Genomic DNA, 19,818 nt, shown 5'->3' with positions numbered 1-19,818 from the left:
TGTCGCGGGTGCCATGGACACACACATAGACAATCACAAATTATACCCAAACTCACGAGAGAAATAAATGTAGGCCATACAAATAGTTCTCCCGGCCCGGGAACCGAACCTGGGACCTCTGCGTGGCAGTCCGGCATGGTAACCGTTCGGCCACGGAAGCAGCCATCAAATGTATATAATTAAAAATTGATTTTGATAGTGGTCCAACTGTCAAAATAAAGAAAGGCAATAACAAAATTAATAATCATTAGAACGTCGTAACGTTCATAATTTTTGACAAAATTTTACCTTCTTTCAAGATCTATCGATAAAACTGTCGACAACAACTACATGACTATTTAAAACTTTATGAAAAGTGGCAACCCCGCAAATGTTTACTCAGTCTTCAAAAAAGATGGACTATAGTTACTCCCTTTAGTATAAATTATATTACAAACGATATCAGAAAACGTAAGGCTCTATTTGCATTGCCGCAGGACGTAATGAATACAGGACATTTAACTTTAATTCAATTTTGTAACGTACAAACTGGATACGATATGGTAACTGCGGGAATTTCTGAGAGTGCACGAAAATTCTGGGGAAGATGCGCGGCCTTTTTTTTTGGCTAATATCTAGTTTGCATGTTCCGCAATTAAAATAAGGTTCATTATGCTATGGTTACAAAATTTACTTACATGCGGTACTGCGGCAATGTAAATTTATCAGTTCGAGAGCGTAAAACAAATTTATTTCGAAAAAAAAAACAATTTTTAATTTCTCCGAATTCATAGCACAAATTTTAAGTGACCAAAAATAGTATGTCGTTTGATGTCCAGAATCATTATATTTTAACAAAAAAATTAACACAATAATATACTTATTTAATAATTTATTTGAACGTAACACAAACATTATACGCACATACAGAAAACGCATAAGCTATATATATATCCTTAATTTCTAGGCACGCACAAAATATTGCGCAGAATTTGGCCGCAAAACGCAAGCTAAAATAGAGCCAGAATTTTAGAATCAAAGTGCCTTTGGTAGCACAAATATTAGTTTGACTTTGTACCCTCGTCGTGCTTCCTTCCCGTTACATCAAAGTAATTTTATACTTAGAATAACAATGTACCAGACCTGGACCCCGATTCAGAACTCTTCGATATTTTAACCGAATCTTTCGATAGGACATCGTTCTCCAATCGAAGGGCGCTTTCCGAGCTATTCCGAACATTCCGTTCAATTCGGATACGATATCGTTATCCAAAAGCGTTTACGGAGTTAGTCGGTGAAATAAATTATAAGAAAAATGAAAATCCTTTTATATACATTTTTAAGACTTTAAAGCATTGACTTACAATTATACGGACGTCGGGTCCGCGCGAAAAAGTGTCCGAACTTATAGGGATCGTATACAGAGCGTCATTCACGCTCTAGTCTTCGTTTGTTCGACTGACAGCGAAGCAAGCAAAATTAGACAGTACTGCGATGACATTACAATTTAAATTCAACGTTTTAGATTTTTCATATTCCTTTACATGTCACTACGTTTAAATAGGTTGACTTGGGACATTTTTTTCGTGGTTTTTGTGTTAGACCCGTCGTCCATTTATTTGTAAGTCAATGCTTTAAAGGCATAAATAATGCAAACTTTATTTTAAATAATAAGAGATTTCCATATTGCATTCTTGCCTTTAAATTATAGTATGTTCAGTAACTTTTTACATTTTACATTTTCATTCGATAACTGTGATCTGAATAACGTTTGTAGCCTTCGCCGGTCGAGAAGTTCGAGTAATCGTACGGGTGTGACGTCATTTCGGTTCGGTTTCGGATACGACATCTTGACATTCGATTCGGGTGTTGTAAATAAAAATGAAAAGAAATAGAGAAAAATATAACCCACATCTTCTCCAATTCTTGTAAGTCTATCGACAATATTAGTCGACAGAGTTACAAGAACTAACTTATATATTTTTTATATTTTTCTGTATCCAATGGAGCAATAAACATTTTTGACGTAACTTCACTTATGCCATGAGGGGTGTATTTTAGTATATCGACTCATCCGTAGAACAAAGATCTATGTGCAAGACTACTTCTCAGGATATAGTATATTGCGTTCGTTCTTCTTCGCTGTGGATGTCAGATCGACTGTTGTTTGATTTTATATTTCCGAAACGAAATAAGGTGTATAAATTCTCAAAACAACTTTAAATGGGCCTTAGTTTGAATAACGAAATTATTCTCGTAGTGTACCTATTCTCTTTTCACTATATAATCACATCGGACTCTGTTCTTCGGATGAGTCGATATTTTATATAGCAAGGGACTAAAACGAGCCAATTTATATACCCGGTATCCACACGTGTCACGGGAGTATAAGTCTACTTTAAATTTGAAAGAAAAACCTATACAATGTTATAAATTTATGGAATCAGTCTTCAAACATTCCAGGACTAGGGTACGACATACCATCACTAGTCACTTCTATTTTAATTGACGTATTTTTACTTGCACTCATGAGTTTTACCACCGGCTGTAGAATAAAATTAACTCCATCTGTCCCTTTTGATTTGAAAAGCCAGTTTCAGAATGCTGCTGTGTACTGAATGACCGAATATGATAACCGACGAAAGTATACAAGTAGAATATTACATGTCACAGACACACACACTCTTTACATGTCATACATGTGCACAGGTTTTTCCGAAGTGTAATATCTTGTTTAGGCAAATATATCATTTGCCTGGTGCAATGTATGTTGTTTTATGTCTAACTCGTCTGTTTGCAAAAAAAATACTTAATAACTTAGGTCACTTTATTACTGACGGTGAGATTATCACCGATTAATTTCTACAGCCGTGATAAAATTCAATAGTACAACGCAAAGTACACCTTTTACGAGAATATATACGACGTATAATTAATAAAGGCGTTTTCTTGAATTTTCCTGTCGTTTTTGGTACCACCAGATACCTAGTACAACTAATACTATGATGACGAGGGCGTAGAACATCATCCATAGGAAGGTTTTCACTCCGGACATGGCTGGTTTCGGGTCTTCTACCCTTTCCCGTGGTGCTTCGAAGGAAGCAGCTGAAGGTATTATGTTGGATCTGTCCTCGTTCTTGTCCTGCTGTGAAAGATAATTATTGTTTTTGAATTTTGTTTCATAAGACTAAAATGGTTATGTCAGTTATGATAAGGAGGGCAGAGTAGTGCTCCTTACGAAAGAATTCGGTAATGGAAGACTGCTTTATGTGAGCATTACTGCGTTCCGGTTTTCAAGTAAAAGCGCGTATGCGCCCTGCATCTATTATTATTAATAATAATAATAATAATGGACACACTCAACATAGTCCAGCACTACGGAAACCCTGTGTCGCGGGTGCCATGGACACGCACATAGACAACCCAAACTCACGAGAGAAATAAACATACGCCATACAAATATTTCTTCCTGCCCGGGAATCGAAACTGGGACCTCTGCGTGGCAGTCCGGCATGGTAGCCGTTCGGCCACGGAGGCAGTTAAAAGCATCTGATTCGTATTAGTTCCGAAACTATAAAAATCTAGAACGTTCGGACCCCCTTCGGAGGTCGCTTGTACACTTAGCCCGATTCAAATTCGAGAGAAAACGGATATCGCTTGTACACCTAGAGATTTCAGTAGCAGTAGAGGTTCTTGCGAAAGAGTTCGTCCAGGGAAGTACTGCCACCGTACCTACTTCTGCCGCCAAGCAGTAATGTCACCATAGAAAATGAAACTATTTTTCGGATTCAAATCGTGTATATTTGTTTTTTCAAACAAACCGACGTTTCGGGTCCTTTACAGGTCCCATGATCACAGCTGACTGAGGTGGTGCAGTCTTCAACTAGTTATGTCTAATATTGATGCAAACCACCCTATTTCTTTTCACTATAGTTACAATAGTTATTAATTAAATACCTTATTTTTAATTTTACAAAGAAAACATTCCAATTTACGCTACATTAAGTTTTACAAATTATTTTATTGAATGAATTTTTATTAAGTTCAATTTATTATTAATTAATAATAGAAATTAGAATAAACTAAAACATATTAATTAGTACTGCAGTCTTATGTCTGTTTGGGATTTTTCATTAGAGGGAATACTAAACTAATATCACCGAATGGAGTAACGTCACCATTTCTGTGTTCCGGTTTAGAAGGGTAAGGGTGCTGGTGAAATTACAGGCACATAGGACTTGTCCACTTATGTCACAGGGTGACGGGCGCAGTGGAAGTGCCCATCAGATGTAACTGTTATGGACAGGCGTGTAGCTTACCATAAGGCGCACGACTTGTTCGTCCCGTCACTTAATATTATAAAAAAAGATAAAATGATCACTGTGACATTTCGGACCGTCATTTCTCGGATTCAGAATTGATACGAATCGGAGGTACTTGCGCAAACTCTCTAACAGTGCTGATGAAAAAACAGGCACAAGGGACTTGCCAGCTTTATGTTTCAGGGTGACGGGAGCAGTGGCAGTGTGCCGTGCATAATTAAGTATATGAAACGTATACTTAATTCTGTGGCTGTAGTGAAAAGGGGTAGAAATAAAAAAAGCCAACTTTAGTTGAGGTGACAAAAAATCAAGTGTTTTCGCGTTTTCTTGTAAAGTCGGCTTTTTCGTACCCCTTTTCATTAGACCCACAGAATTATACCACCCGGCGTGTACAACAAAATAACGCTTTCAGGATGCTGTTGGGTGTGCAGTGCGTCAAGTATTTTCGCAGAAGCGCATATATAGTTTCCAAGCGATAATGCGAAAATAAATAGTATCGGTTATGTCTCGTGACAGAAGTAGTCCCAATGGCATCCTAAAAATGGTTGCAGACAGGTTTGGATGACCAATCCTATGTTGTCCAATGCTGAGTTGGAACTTTTATTTTTTTTATATTTAACGTTGCAGTGCCACTCAAAGCTTTAAATTGTAAAAATCTAAGGGGCACTGTTTACCACGCCCGTCAAATCAAATCAGTTTTTATATAATAATATACAATATACATACAACAAATAGTTTTTGTGTTGTCATGATGTATACCATAGATAATATAATACTAGTATAGTAGGCCAATAGATGGTGCCAAGTAAACCCGCGATGCGATTGTAATAATATTCCAAAAGGCCAACAGATGGCACTTATAACATTTTTGCCAAGGTTATTGCTCTTGTTCAGGCGTTGATTACATGTACCATAACATACAATAAAATCATAAAGAAGCTGAATCTGTACTGGAGACATATATCTAAATAGACGCAGAAATGCAGCAAAGGTAACTTACAGTGTCAAGCAGGTCCAGCTCATACATCTTGATAGCAATAATATCATGGTTGTCACTCAGATCACCGGTGGTAGCTGACGCACCGAAGAAGTAGCCTGTCGGTAGCAACACATTGGAAACGCGAAGGCATTCTTTCCATGCGTTCTTGCCTTCAAGATCCGTGGATACTGGAATTTTAAGAAAACATTACATCATTAATTATTAATACAAAGATCGGACACTCAGAAAAAATTTCTTCGATCCGGCCGGATTCGAACCGACGTCTACCCGACGCTATACCAACTAAGCTACGGAACGAACCAGCGGACCTCACGAGTTTTTCTATGTGCTTGCGTCGTATCTTTGTATTTGGTTTTTACAACGACTTTTTAGCTGTAGCGCCATCTATTATAAATCTACGATATTTCGTCACCCAGTTAGATACCTTTACAGCTACCAGCCCCGGCTAGAGTGGTCGCTATTCATTGTATTTAAATTTGTAAATAAAAATAATTGAATATCAATGAAATAAACATTTATTAAATCATTATCATCCATAGCTCGATTTCACCCACTTCTGGGTATAGACCTCGCGTAGTCCGTCACAATCCCCCTTTACAGTTGTTACTTTAGTAGTTTAGTTTTAGGGTTAGCGAGATTTTAAGACCTCATTATGTAATGATCGCATACAATACTTTTTCTACAAGTAAATTAAAATAATGTAACGCAACCATTATTTAAAGATTATTGTTAAGAATCCACGAGAACAAGCTCAACCAAAGCCAATCGCTACAAAACAAAAACCAAAGAGATACAGTGTTCGTGATTGGCCAAGTTACTCTAATATTTTATTTATTTGTTTAGACATTTATTTCAGGCCACATGACCCATATAATATATACCTTAAGGACTAACATACATACAATATAATAAAACAAATAACTAATCTCCACGTATCTGGTGTCGGGAAACCGGCCGCGGAATCGCCGATATACGACACCCTTCGGTCAAAACCCTTCCTTCATCAAGGTCGACACGAATTAAAATTTAGGTTGTGGACACAGTATTGCGTTTTGAGTAGCGTCATACTTGATATTTTAATTACCAAAAATACGACGTTCTTTTTTTGAAACACATTATAGTTCTGTGTACAAAACTATAACGAAATCAGTTTAGAGCGAGTACCATAGACAATAGAATTTTGGTTCAGAACTATAAAGAGCGCCTTTGTGATATGGTTTATGAAATATAATTGACAAATTAAAAAGTACAAGAGAACATACATACAGAAGCTCACGCCCTTGGATAGGTAGGACGAGACCACGGAACGCCACCTTACTCTACCCTGACACAGCTTTCGAGCCTCACAGGAGGCCTCTCTGCCTCCGTGGCCGAACGGTTACCATGCCGGACTGCCACGCAGAGGTCCCAGGTTCGATTCCCGGGCCGGGCGAAATATTTGTATGACCTACATTTATTTCTCTCGTGAGTTTGGGTGTAATTTGTGGTTGTCTATGTGTGTGTCTCCATGGCACCCGCGACACAGGGTTTCCCTAGTGCGGGGCTATGTTGAGTGTGTGCGTTATTATTATTATTATTTGAAATTCATAAAGGTTTACAATTTAACCAAAAGTATCAACAGATAGTAAGTTGTTTTAGTACTAACCAATAAGTGTATCATCCTTATAAACGATAGAGAGATGCGTGTCGTGGTTGTAATTCCGGAACTTAGCCTCGCAACCCGCGATCTGCGTGTGAGTGCCGTCGCGGTCGTGGTCGTAATGAAGGGACCCGTTGTTTATCATCGCGGAGATGTACGGGTGCTGGTGCTGTAACATACATATACATATTTAAATAGATACTATAGATCATCCTGACAAATGTCTCAAGGTGACTCATTCTTCAGATCTTTGCGATTTTAAAGTTATGAATGTCACTGCAACTGCTATGGACAGGCGTGTCGCTTACCAGCAGGCGCACGACTTGTTCGTCCCGTCACCTGGCATAAAAAAATCCTGTATGAATAATAAGTTCGCATTTCACCTCCATCTGGTTGAACATATCATAACTATTTCTGCCGCCAAACAGTAATGTGAACATTACTGCGTTCCGGTTTTGAATGGTGTTGGTGATGGTGAAACTACAAGCATATGGAATTCATCAACTTTATGTATGAGAGCGATGGGCGCGGTGGCAAAGCCCCACAGGTCTTTGCGATTTTAAGCTCCGAGTGGTATTGCAACTGTTACAAGTTGGCCTGTCGCTTAGCACCAGGCGACTTACTCGTCCTGTCACTGAGGACTCAGGACGTAATAACCAGTGTGCTTAAAAGGTAGCCACCATATTTATTAAGGCGAAATCGGCTTGAGGTGGTCAGCTAAAGCTTTTCATAACACTTGCTCGTAAACAGTGGCATGACATGCAGGCAAACTCGACCATAATGTCCTAAATTATGCCAAGCGTTTTCATTACATTATCGCCTTATGGATTTTTTACGTCAAGATAAAGCAAAAAGTTTTAATGCTCGAAAAATCTGAACGCATATTTCTCATAAACTTGAACCATAAAAAAAACTCAACATTTGCAATTTAACTACATTTTACTGAATTTATTTTGTGAATTCAAATTCTGCAGTATTTGGAAATTATTTATTTTATATCTAATATATTGTAGTTGCATGCGTTCTATGACTTTTATAACATTTTAGTTCGAATCTATGGAAGAATAGCTGGTAATGTTTAAAAAAAAATCCGTCATTTGCAAAATTTATGAAGCGATATTTATTCATACAAGAAATATATTATCGTTGTATCTATTTCCTCGCAAATGTGATGAAAAACATTGTAAGTCGCATGGGCGGTTAAAAACTACAAACCTCGAGTCATCAAAGAACCCTCGTTAGTAATTTTTTATTTACCGCCTTATGTCTATGGAAAAGAGAAAAAAAATGTGCTTCTCTCTTGCGCTCGGATCGTTGACGCACACTTCCTTTTCGTTCTGATTAGAGGACTGGCTTTGATTGTGGTAAATTCCCAACTAATACATAACAAAGCTTACATTATGAGCTCCATTGTGGTTGCTGTAAGTATCCAATATAATAGCCAAGCCATGGAAGTAGTCTTTACTGCCGAACACGGGTCCACCTTGCATCCGATCTCTGACGTACCACAGCGCAAGGCCGTCACCGAACAGCTCTTTGCCTTTCCCGTGCACTTTGAACTGCACTTGGAGTTCCCAGTTCCGAGTGTAGCATGGCTGGAAAGATTAAACATATATTATTATGATTTTTGTTATCTATCAAAATGTACAATATAACAGTCAGTGATTATGTATGTGAGTATGGACAGCTGTATACAGCAATTTCAAAAACTGAGATTATTAACAGTTCCTTCAATATATATATTTGAAACGGTTCTTTTTGTTCGGAGAAATCTCACACTCTTCAGCAAGGTGGAAAGTACACGAAGACACAATAAATTGAAACTGGTTGCCTGTAAGACTACCCTCTTTCATGATAATATTTGTGCGATGGCGCCAAAACTATACAATAAGCTGCCTAATTATATACTTGAGACTAACGACAATGCCAATTTCAAAAAGCGATTATTTAATTTATTGACTGGGAAAGCATATTATAAAGTCAGCGATTACTTAAATGACAAGAACATAGAATAATAGTTAACCACCACAAAATAATGACATAAATATAATTAAGAATTTAAATTTAAATTAAGATTTGACATTTTGTAATTAAAATGTAGTAGTATACTGTTAAATTAATTTAATTATGTAAATTGTATGCCGTAAAATTGGCAATACGTACTGACACAACAATGTTAAATAAGACCTTATAGACGTGCGTACACAATAAATGATTTGATTTGATCATGGGACCTCTAAAGAGTCATAAGGGTTAGTTTGTTTTTAAGTTCTTCTGAGAGGAATCTACAATAAATTCTACGGCAATAAGTATTGGTAGATAAGCATTTGTATACATTTGTCATTTACAACATTTATTATAATGGCCCCGACTTTAATATACGTGACGTCGAGTTGGGTGTAATTAATTTTGGAGGTAGACCTAGTCAAAAGGAACTCCTCCACAAATTTTCAGTTTTAGGACGCCAAAGGATTACGAGATTTTGAAAATAGCGACAATTAAAGGAAAAAATGCATTTGACAACTACCTATGCGAAAATTATGTCAAAAAAGCACGCTGACGCAATTTCATTCGCATTATATCATGTGTTGTTTAAATTTTGAACACATTATGTTTTATTGGTTTTTTCAACACTATTCTCATTGAATAGCATTTACATTATATTTAAAATATTATTCCTTAAGAAGGTTACTTTGAAATAGTAATGATAATTCAATAACAATTTCGTAATTTCAACATTAAAACGCAACGTCATTTGTCGCGTTTGTTTTTTTCTTATCTCTCTTGGCTTTTCACGGTAAGCGTTTTAGCCATTTACAGAGTGTTTTTACTGCGTATTTATGTTGTTGTATATAAAGATTGTTAGGTGTTTTAAATTACAATCGCGAAAGTCCCTCTGGGTAGAAACGAATTGGATTATTTAGGTTAAGTTAGGGTTTTTTATGCAAACGCGGAAGGAAGTGAAAGCCTCTGTAAAACTACCTTCATGCAGAAAAGTATTTTTGTAATGGCGCCAAAAATTTACAACAATTTACCGGAAGCACTAAGGTCTAGGTAAGAAAAACCTTATGCTATCTAAAAAACAATTATATTAACTAAAAAAAAAAATAATTATAGTAACTTGTTTTTCAACACTAAATTCCCATATCGAATCCAATACCTATATCGATTGTCGCCATACCCGGCACCATAGCGGGCATGTTTGTTTATGATTTTATTACAACAGTGCCGGATATAAGGGCAATCTAGCCTTCCACGTATCATGGCCAGGACAATATTGGGGCTGGCACGCACTTTGGACAATTTTTGCGCACTATTATGTGAAAGCAGTCAGCCTTGCCTTGGAAATGGACGATTTCTAGCTACACTAGTGGCCGCGACCGGTGCATCTAGGGCTTAACTCAGTCGGTAGGGGTTCAATGGGTGGGAGCACGTAAAGGGCCCATGCGTTGGTTTCAAAGTCAAATAAGTCAAAGTTTCATTTCCTAAAAAAAGTGTAGTTCCTGGTCGTAAGTTAAACAATAAACATTAAGCAAATTAAAATAATTTATAACCACAATGTAAACACTTTGACCATGACAAAACGCTAGGTCAGGGTTTGCTTACTAACGAACCGTGAAAATTATTCTATAAAACTAATGAAGTGGAACAAAATGAGTGTAAAAAATTATACAAACAGCTGTTGTTACACTTTTGACATAATAATATTTATGATAATTAACGTGTGCGGAGCTTTAGTACTCTGTACTGAGATTATTTTTCCACTCTTCCCTACCACACCGTCACTGGTTGGGATAAGAGGAATTTCACGTTACGAGACGAACAAGTCTTGCGCTTGAAGGTAAGCAACACTCATGTCCATAATAATTGCAGTACCACTCAGCGCTTTAAGTCGCAAAGATCTGAAGCCCACTGCCACTGCGCCTGTCACCCTGAGACATAAGTTGACAAGTCCCACGTGCCTGTAATTTCAATAGCACCCTCACCCTTCAAAACCGGAACGCAGTAATGCTGACATTACTGCTTGGCGGCAAAAATAGATAATGTGGTAGTACTTCCCTGGATGAACTCTTCACAAGGAACTCTATTGCAACTAAATCAATAAAATCTCTTGACGTGTACAGTACAGTTTCGACAAAAATATCTAATTAAATATTCACAGTAACGTCTTTTTGATAGATAATTGTAGCTGGTGGGTATAAGATCTCTTTATTGACTGAGTTACGATAAAATAATGAAGAAATAACAGTCAATATGAACCTGAAGACTTTTGGCGATTTCGCCATTTTTTATGTATGTCGATAATAATAATAATAACGCACACACTCAACATAGCCCCGCACTAGGGAAACCCTGTGTCGCGGGTACCATGGACACACACATAGACAACCACAAATTACACCCAAACTGCCGAGAGAAATACCTAATTGTAGGCCATACAAATATCTCTGCGTGGCAGTCCGGTATGGTAACCGTTCGGCCACGGAGGTAGTTAAAATGAATGTCGTATTATTATGAATGTTATATTATTATGAGGTAGTTAAAATGAGTGTCGATGAATGTCGTCGTTGTTGTTCGTCCCGTTCGTCCCACTTGATATCACGAAAAATGTTCCTACTGCGAATAAACGATAATTTAACGTGATTTTTCCAAGAATAGCCCAACAATAATGTCCCCGTTCATTAGCCGCATTTGTATATCTTGTACGACTTAGTCCCAGATTATGCATTTTATATGTATGTTTTTATACTATTGTGCCTTCAAATCAGACGCTTATAGAAGCGCAGCTGCAGTTTTCATACAATATTTAGAAGCGCAGCAGCAGTGCCACATTTGCACACTAGATATTGTATGAAAATTTAGTAGTGGCACGGCTGCCACGCCACAGACGCGTCTAATCTGAAGGCGCCCTTAACAGGTAATAAATACCACGTTTTTAAATAATAGTTATACTTTTCATTGATATAGTTTTATTCTGGACTGCACTTATAGAAATGGTTGGGTAGGGGTAAGTGGAAATGAAATTCCACTTATCCCAACCAGTGACGGTGTGGTAGGGAAAAAAGGAAAAATAATCACAGTACAGAGTACTAAAAAAACCGACCTCAAAAGTACGTGGAATTACGGTTATTTGCTAAGTTTTATTGAAATATCCTTAAATTCGCCACTATACAGGACTTGACACTGGAGATAATAAAAATCGGTTATCACTACTCAAAGTATATTGAGAGAACGCCTTGAATTGGAGAAATAGCAAAATCAACCATTAAAATAATTGCTCCTCAAGTAAAATTTAGGCACTATTTATAAAAATGAATCTTCATGCGTGAACGGCCACCCTTAGAGGTGGTTGATTTTCTTCAAAATGAAATGGGACCACTATGGAAGTACCCCCTTTCCAACAAAAAAAGAATCATGAAAATCGGTTCACAAATACCGGAGTTATCGCGTAACATACATATAAAGAAAAACATACAGTTGAATTGAGAACCTCCTCCTTTTTTGAAGTCGGTTAAAAATCTACTTGTCCTCATCAGGGGGGACAGCTGGTAGGGACTAGTGGAATAGACCATAATTTCAAACATCGATAGAGACTACCTGCAAGAGCTATAAAAAAATTTGTCAGATCTTTATCAGATGTTTGTTTTTGGTTTTTAACGGCTTACTATTGACAAAACGCCATCTGTGAGAAATACATTTCTTCACTCGGCCAGTAAACGCTATTGCTTCACCTTTTACTTGTTTTAGTGTAGCCTTACCCGTTACACAGCAATTTGTGGATAATGTTGTTGAGTGTAATGTAAACATACCACGTACAAATAATTGTTTGTTATCCCTCAAAGATAAACAAATAAATACAAGTGACTTGTAACAGTGCCAATATCATGTCTTCTTTTGTAATGCAAGACTTGGCTTCTGTCTGGTTCCGACTCATCAGAATACTATAAATACCCTCTGTAATGCACGATGTCCCCATTGCACTGAAGAAGATGCAGATTTAAGGAAGATTCACATTAGACCGTGCCGCGCGCGAGCCGTGTCCGAGTCATCCGAGCCTCATACGTTCCGCACGATCTTAAATTACGAGGAGACTTAAATTAGACTTAGATTTATTCGAGGTTCGGAAGAGCTCGAACGCAGCTCGGGCGTCCCTCGTCCGTGTTCTACCGTGTGTAACAATATTCATTTGAATAACATTGTAAAATCGTATTTGAAAAATTCAAAATTGAGGTTATTTTTCATCTATACTTCTATGACTTGTCTATGGTTGCATAGTGCTGTGTGTTGTAATGTGAATCACTTCATATAAAATGTACGCTGCATTTCCAATTCGAGTCTCGTACGTGTTTCGGCTCGCGTCCGGCACGGTCTAATGTGAATAGTCCTCTACAGCATATTTTTAGTAGCGGTAGAAGTCCCAGTGAAAGCGTTCGACCAGCTAAGTACTGCCTGTTTCTGTCGCCAAGCAGTAATAGGACCGTTACTGCGTTCCGGTTTTAAAGGGGAAGGGTGCTGGTAAAATTACAGGCACATGGGACTTGTTAACTTGTTTCAAGTTGACGGGCCCGGTGGCAGTGCCACTCAGATCTTTGCGAATTATAGCTCTGAGTGGGGCCGCTATGGACATGTTTATAGCGTTTTAAGGACAGGCGTGTCGCTTACCATCAGGCGCTCAACTTGTTCGTCCCGTTGGTATCATAAAATTTAAAAATTTTATACTTGATTCAAGACTAATAATAATAACGCACACGCTCGACATAGCCCCGCACTAGGGAAACCCTGTGTCGCGGATGCTATGGACACACACATAGACAACTACAAATTACTCCCAAACTCACGAGAGAAATAAATGTAGGCCAAGCAAATATTTCTCCCGGCCCGGGAATCGAACCTGGGACCTCTGCGTGGCAGTCCGACATGGTGACCGTTCGGCCACGGAGGCAGTTAGCAATTATATTTGTGTAAATAACCTCTTATTTGAATTTCTTCTAGATCTCTGTTTTTTGTTGTTGCTATAATTATTAGCTATAAAGTTATTGACTGAAGGAGTTTGTATCCAAGATCATGCAATAAACTAAAAAAAAAAAGCTGTAATACAATATAATTTTATGATGTACAATAAAATGTAATAATTTTAATACTAGAATTAATGTCATACTTACTATTTCGAAGTTTAACATTGTTTCTAAATGTGCATAATCCCATATGATATAATTTATATGTATAAAACTAGCTGTTTTTAACAGTTGCATGTCGAGTCAACGTTTTAGTACTACTTTACTACTACGATTGAATTATATATTAACATAATCTTTTTTTTTCTTTCCATAAAGGAAAAGGCAAAGGTTTTACACCATACAGCCAAGTCTTAGTACATTATTCTTTTTTGGACATGAAGTTTAATTATGTTTGTGTAAATATGGCCGCCACAAAGAGGATAGGCAAATTGAGGCGGCGTGCTTGGATTGACTCGGGATTCCTTAAAACGGGCCGATATGGGTATTTTAGTTCGAAATTCGTATAATTTTGCGTTTTAATCTTCGATTAAGGCACAATAGCACTATCCTATTCCACTTTAAACTAGATTTCACAAAATAATACAAAGTCAAAATAAAAACGACACTTTTCCCTCCAAAAGGTCCAGAGCGAATCTTATATACATAATCAGTTTGTATGACGTACCGCCTCTCGAACAAAGCCTTTGGGTGACTTTTTTGAATTTATGAGCGAAATTTAATTTCAAACTTACCAATTTTCGGTCAAGGAAAACATTGTGATGCAACCTACACGTCTAAGTAAATCATGTGAAGTCCCCAACCCACATTGGGCAAGCGTGGCGGACCATGGCCTTGGTGGAAGCTCATTTTCCTTTACCGCAGAATAGTGGGGAATGGGAATTCAGAAGTTAGGACTGATTTACTTCACGGAAACTAAATTGTTTCCTTATAAATTATCTAAGTCTAAATTCCCTTATCTTTGTGTTGATTCACGAAGTTTCGGAGAATTTGGACCCTGTAGCTTCAACGCGCGTTGACCATTTTGTAGTTTGTACAATTTAATATTATGGATAAGACATATTTATTTACTCATAAATAGTACACAAGAAATTAGTTTAATAAAAGTTTAAAAAGCACTTCTGAAAGGGATGGACCCTCAGCACTATTATGCTGCTTTTCAGGTTCCACCTTGATACATGGGCATTCGCTGCCGGTAATTACAAGACTTTTTATATTAATGATTAGATGGGGTTGTAGATGTTGTTTCGCTGATCACATACATGTTAATAACGGAAATTAGCTAAAAATGTCGATAACGTTTTATGATAAGGAGGGTAGAACAGTTCTCACATGGGGTAACAGTCGCTCTTATAATAACGCAAAAACAAGTTAAAATGCCAAAAAGATCCTGTCTACTACAATAATAAAAAAAAAATTAAGCATACATGTAAAGCTTATTGGTGGTATCCGGAATTCTGGGGGCTTCATCCCGTTCTCTATCCGACATATATATCCGAAACAATTACTGTAAAACAAGTACTACGCGACCAAAGAAAAAGTTGTTGACATGCAACTATGAAGCTTCAATCGCGTCATGCGTTTTTTAATTTGGTCAAGTAGTAACTTATTTGACAGTAAATGTTTCGGACAGTTGTCGGACGGAGGACGGGACTAGACCCCAAACCTCCGTAGTATGCCGCCTCGATAAAGCTATTATATCCACATTTAGCTGTCAAATTCGAGTGATACAGCTACATTTAAAAATTTGACCAATGACCGCAAAAGATTAACACAGTGCTAAGTATAATATCATTGGTGCCAAACATGGCTGCAAGGTTACCGCTGATTTTTAAACATTTGCACAGTAATTTTATCAACGTAAAAATTGAGCGCGACAAACGAAATGAAGTCATTTTTTGTTTCAATTTTTTGATGATTAAACGACAAAGATAGATATATACGCAATTTTATATCATTGTCCTAGTTCTTCAAAATGTATAACAATAGTTCATTACCAAATACGCAAACTTAGATTTATCAACTGAATTAAATATTGTCACGGGGAGGTTTATCACACATATTCTGCCATGCTACGGCCGCAGTTCAGTTTATAATACTGGATAAAATTATTTTCGATGTTAGCAAATCAACCTCCCGATTACGAAGCAGCGAAAATAATAAATAACTCTTTCGCTCATTTCAATCCTACAGATGTGTGTTAATTAACAACCAACGTGATTCTTTTATCGGTAGAAGTTGATTACTTCATTTCAACACAAATTCATTTCAGGTTGTATAGAAGTTGTCAGAGAAAAAAATTATAGGTAGAGGCGCTGTGCTCAACGAAACATTGGGCAATATAGTTTATTTACCAAAAATGCACTAAATAACGTTGTCAATCATAAAACTAAACTAGGTCAATTAACACAAATATGTTCATTTCAATGTCATACTATGTAATAATCATAGTTTCAATAAATTTGTTGATAATCAAAATGTAATAAGTGATTAGAGTGAATAATAATAATAGAAAAATGTGCCTAGGTGTGAAATACGAGAATATTATAATAAGTAAACAGCCTCATTGAGGCAACAGATGCTGGTCCAGTCAGATCTAAGGAATTTTTCTTTATGTTTGTTTTATCTATAACTAGTGGAGTATTTTCACAAAAAATATATGAAACAAGAGTAGATCTCCTTGTGAAAGAGTTTATCCAGGGAAATACTGCCACCTTACCTATTTCTACCACTAAGCAGTAATGTCAGCATTACTGCGTTCCGTTTTAGAAGGGTAAGGATGCTGGTGAAAATACAGGCACATAGGACTTGTCAACTTACGTCTCAGGGTGACGGGCGCAGTGGCAATGCACCTAAGATCTTTGCTAATTAAAGCTCTGAATGGCACTGCCACTGGTATGGGTAGGCGTGTCGCTTACCACCAGGCGCACGACTTATCTGTCCCATCACTTGGTATTATAAAAAAAAGCAAATAAAAAAAAATGAAAATCAAGAAAAAAAACAGATATTGCAATAATAATATGGCAAATAGTTTTTAACAGTAAAACTTTCACACAAATAGATATGTAACTTATAAACACGTCAATTGTATGTATGTAATGAGTGCTATGCCTATTGTGGGTAATTGTTGACAAAACTTCAGAGATATTTATGTTTATAGCTATAGTTATGGTATTGTTCAACAGGTCACCGATTTATCATTTACATTCCTTTGCAGGAAAGTATTTTTATTTCCACACAAAAGAATTTTTAGATAAATTTATTTTACTGCATGCTATGCAGTAAGCTGTCACATTTACTGAAAAAATTGCAAATTAATTTGATATTTAAAATCTAGTTATAGTTTCATCCCTTATGCACACTTATGATTTCTAGCTGCAGTCAAAGTCGTAATATTGAATATAGGTACACATGAAATCGTAGGTCATATAGATAAATCTTCAAAGATAGGTACTACAACTTTCGGGCAATAATGGGAGATTTGTAGAAGAGGTCAGACCAATTTAAAGTTAGTTAACTTAAATTCAATTAATTATAGGAAAATGTTGGACACAGATTTATTTATAATGAATTATTAATCTTAAGTATTAATTTAAATTGGAAATTTGTCTATTATTTTTAGTATTAATCTAGGTTTAAGATATTTTATATTTTCTAATAATGAATTATATTGTAACATTTGAATAGTATTAGCAATAAAGGCTATTATTATAAGTATAATTAAAGTGTCAAATCCAAAGTATTTAATAAACAATTTTTTGTCCAAGTCTCTTTTGTTCAATTCTTGGACATTGGTAACAGTGTCATAACTAGGAACTCGGAAAAAGTATTGATACTTTTTGGTATCGCGTACTTATCCCTCCGATATTGATACCATTATACTAGATACTTTTTGGGTATTAGTACTTATTGACAGTTATTGTATCATTTTCATGATGCTAATTTTTTTTTAAATGGCAACCTTTATCAAAAATTACTTGGCTGTATAATTATTGTATGCCACCATTTGCCTCTTTTAAAGAAGTTTGTCTTTTCTTCAGAATGTTTGTTCTCAAAAGCAAGCAATACAGTATCAAAAACGAGAAACAGACTGTCACCAATTGTTTTTAAGTGATTGTGCAAAGGAGAGGGATATTGGAAATTTAAGTAACACAAATTATGTGAAATGACGGCTGATTGAATTGATCAATTGATTTAATTAATCAAATTCTTTTATTATTTGTTTCAATTAAAAATCATAAATCAATAAAAAAAGACATATTTATGTGTTTTATTCTGTCTTTACGTAGGGAAAATCTGCAGGTCAATCAAAATCACTTTTCTTTCCGTACTTTTAAGAGAATACTTTTTAGGCGATGCTACTCATGAGCACAGTGTTGATACTTTTGATTCTATACTGTGTCCCTACACATAACTAACAAATTGTCCTGAACAAAATAAATGCAGACCAATGTTATTAAGTCTCTATTGGCAAAGATTGGCATCACAATAACCTTTGCGGTTATGTGTTGTGCATGAACAGTAAATTCTATGGATACATACAGGGCTATCGCCACACGATGAGTATTACAACATCTTTATTGCTTGTCGTTATAGTTATTTAAGTTCCGGTAATAAAAATTGTACTTACAACTGTGTTCCATAGTGCTCCGGACTTCGATTGTGAATCTGGTGTCAACCGTACATAATTCGAAGTAACTATTGTACTACCTAGGAAGTCCCAGTAAGGCACAGACATTCCACTCCCTGAAATGAAAAAATTACACGTAATATTCGAGAAAATCCAACATATACTAATCAAAGTCAATAGGTCACCAACCTTGGTACGGTTTCGTGAGAGAATGCTCCCGCCGAATGTAATCCCTTGTATTCCATTCTGCAAGGATTGGAATTACGAATATGTAAATACACAAGATCGTAAACCATTTATATATTTCACTAAACATTTTCGTAAATTCTATGATGAAGTACGTGACAGGACAAACGCCAAATCATGAACGTCATGAACTAATGAACGAACTGACAATGCCAGGCCGAATTGCCAGATTGCCAACCGAGTCGAGCCGCTATGAAACTAATGTTGCTATTTTTTTATTCATTACCCGAGAGTTCTGGAAGTCGCGCAGAAACGTGTTAAAAGCTAATAAAGGACGTTCAGCAAATCGTTTATCATAATATTTCTATTCCAAAATAGTTTCAATGTGTGGGTACATTCAAGGAATATTATTTCTGGTTTCTTTTGCTTCCAAAATAATATACACAATATAGGTTTATTCAAGGTTACCGTAAATAAACATTAAATAAACGAGTAACAATGTCGAACAATCATCGACGTTTAATTAAAATTAAATGGGATTGCGGCTTAGAGGATGGAAAAAAATAAAAGGAAGGAGCAGCCCTAACTACGGAATGAACTTGAATACCTAAACAAAAATTGAACGAACAAATAGCGGATTTCTTTAGTGTCGTACCATAATCTATCGATAAGTCGTTATCGACATGCAAACATTTAATTTAAGTAGATCAATATTCCATTTGGGAATATTTTAGGTTATAGGGGAATATCCGGGAATGTCACATGAAATTTTGAATTGATTGTTTTGCGTTTACAAATACTCAAATAGTACAAAAAGTGAATTTGCGCAGAAAAAAATAATATTTGTAATTTAAGATATATAAAAAGGAGAAAACGTTGAAATACAAATCCTATACATTTCCACTCTCAATGTTCATTTTTTCATATAGAAATTTTTAAACAGATTACAAATAGTGTAAGCTTTTTTGTATTTATGCATTGGTATAGAATTAATACCAGTGAGTAATTTAAGTGAATCTTTAACACTTCCATTTAATTTTGGAAAT

General features: G+C 36.2%; 1 protein-coding gene across 2 annotated transcripts; it reads right to left on the bottom strand.

Moving 5' to 3' along the window:
* Positions 1-1,989: 1,989 nt before the first annotated feature.
* LOC113232462 (vesicular integral-membrane protein VIP36) lies at positions 1,990-18,982 on the bottom strand. 2 transcript variants are annotated; one of them, XM_026467203.1, is made up of 6 exons: positions 18,776-18,982; positions 18,587-18,702; positions 8,338-8,535; positions 6,947-7,109; positions 5,302-5,468; positions 1,990-3,121 (listed from the first exon to the last, which is right to left on the bottom strand). In XM_026467203.1, the coding sequence occupies exons 1-6, from the start codon at positions 18,900-18,902 to the stop codon at positions 2,912-2,914; spliced, it is 981 nt and encodes a 326-aa protein (XP_026322988.1). In that variant the 5' UTR covers positions 18,903-18,982; the 3' UTR covers positions 1,990-2,911. The 2 variants fall into 2 exon arrangements, with proteins under 2 accessions (XP_026322988.1, XP_026322987.1); XM_026467202.1 differs by having other exon boundaries at positions 1,990-3,124; positions 18,776-18,974.
* Between the last annotated feature and the right edge of the window lie 836 nt (positions 18,983-19,818).

Source organism: Hyposmocoma kahamanoa, unplaced genomic scaffold (genome assembly GCF_003589595.1).
Source record: "Hyposmocoma kahamanoa isolate Upper Pololo Valley unplaced genomic scaffold, ASM358959v1 76, whole genome shotgun sequence".
Classification (NCBI taxonomy): domain Eukaryota; kingdom Metazoa; phylum Arthropoda; class Insecta; order Lepidoptera; family Cosmopterigidae; genus Hyposmocoma; species Hyposmocoma kahamanoa.
Note: the sequence above shows the minus strand (reverse complement) of the source record. Positions and strands in the feature narration are given on the sequence as shown.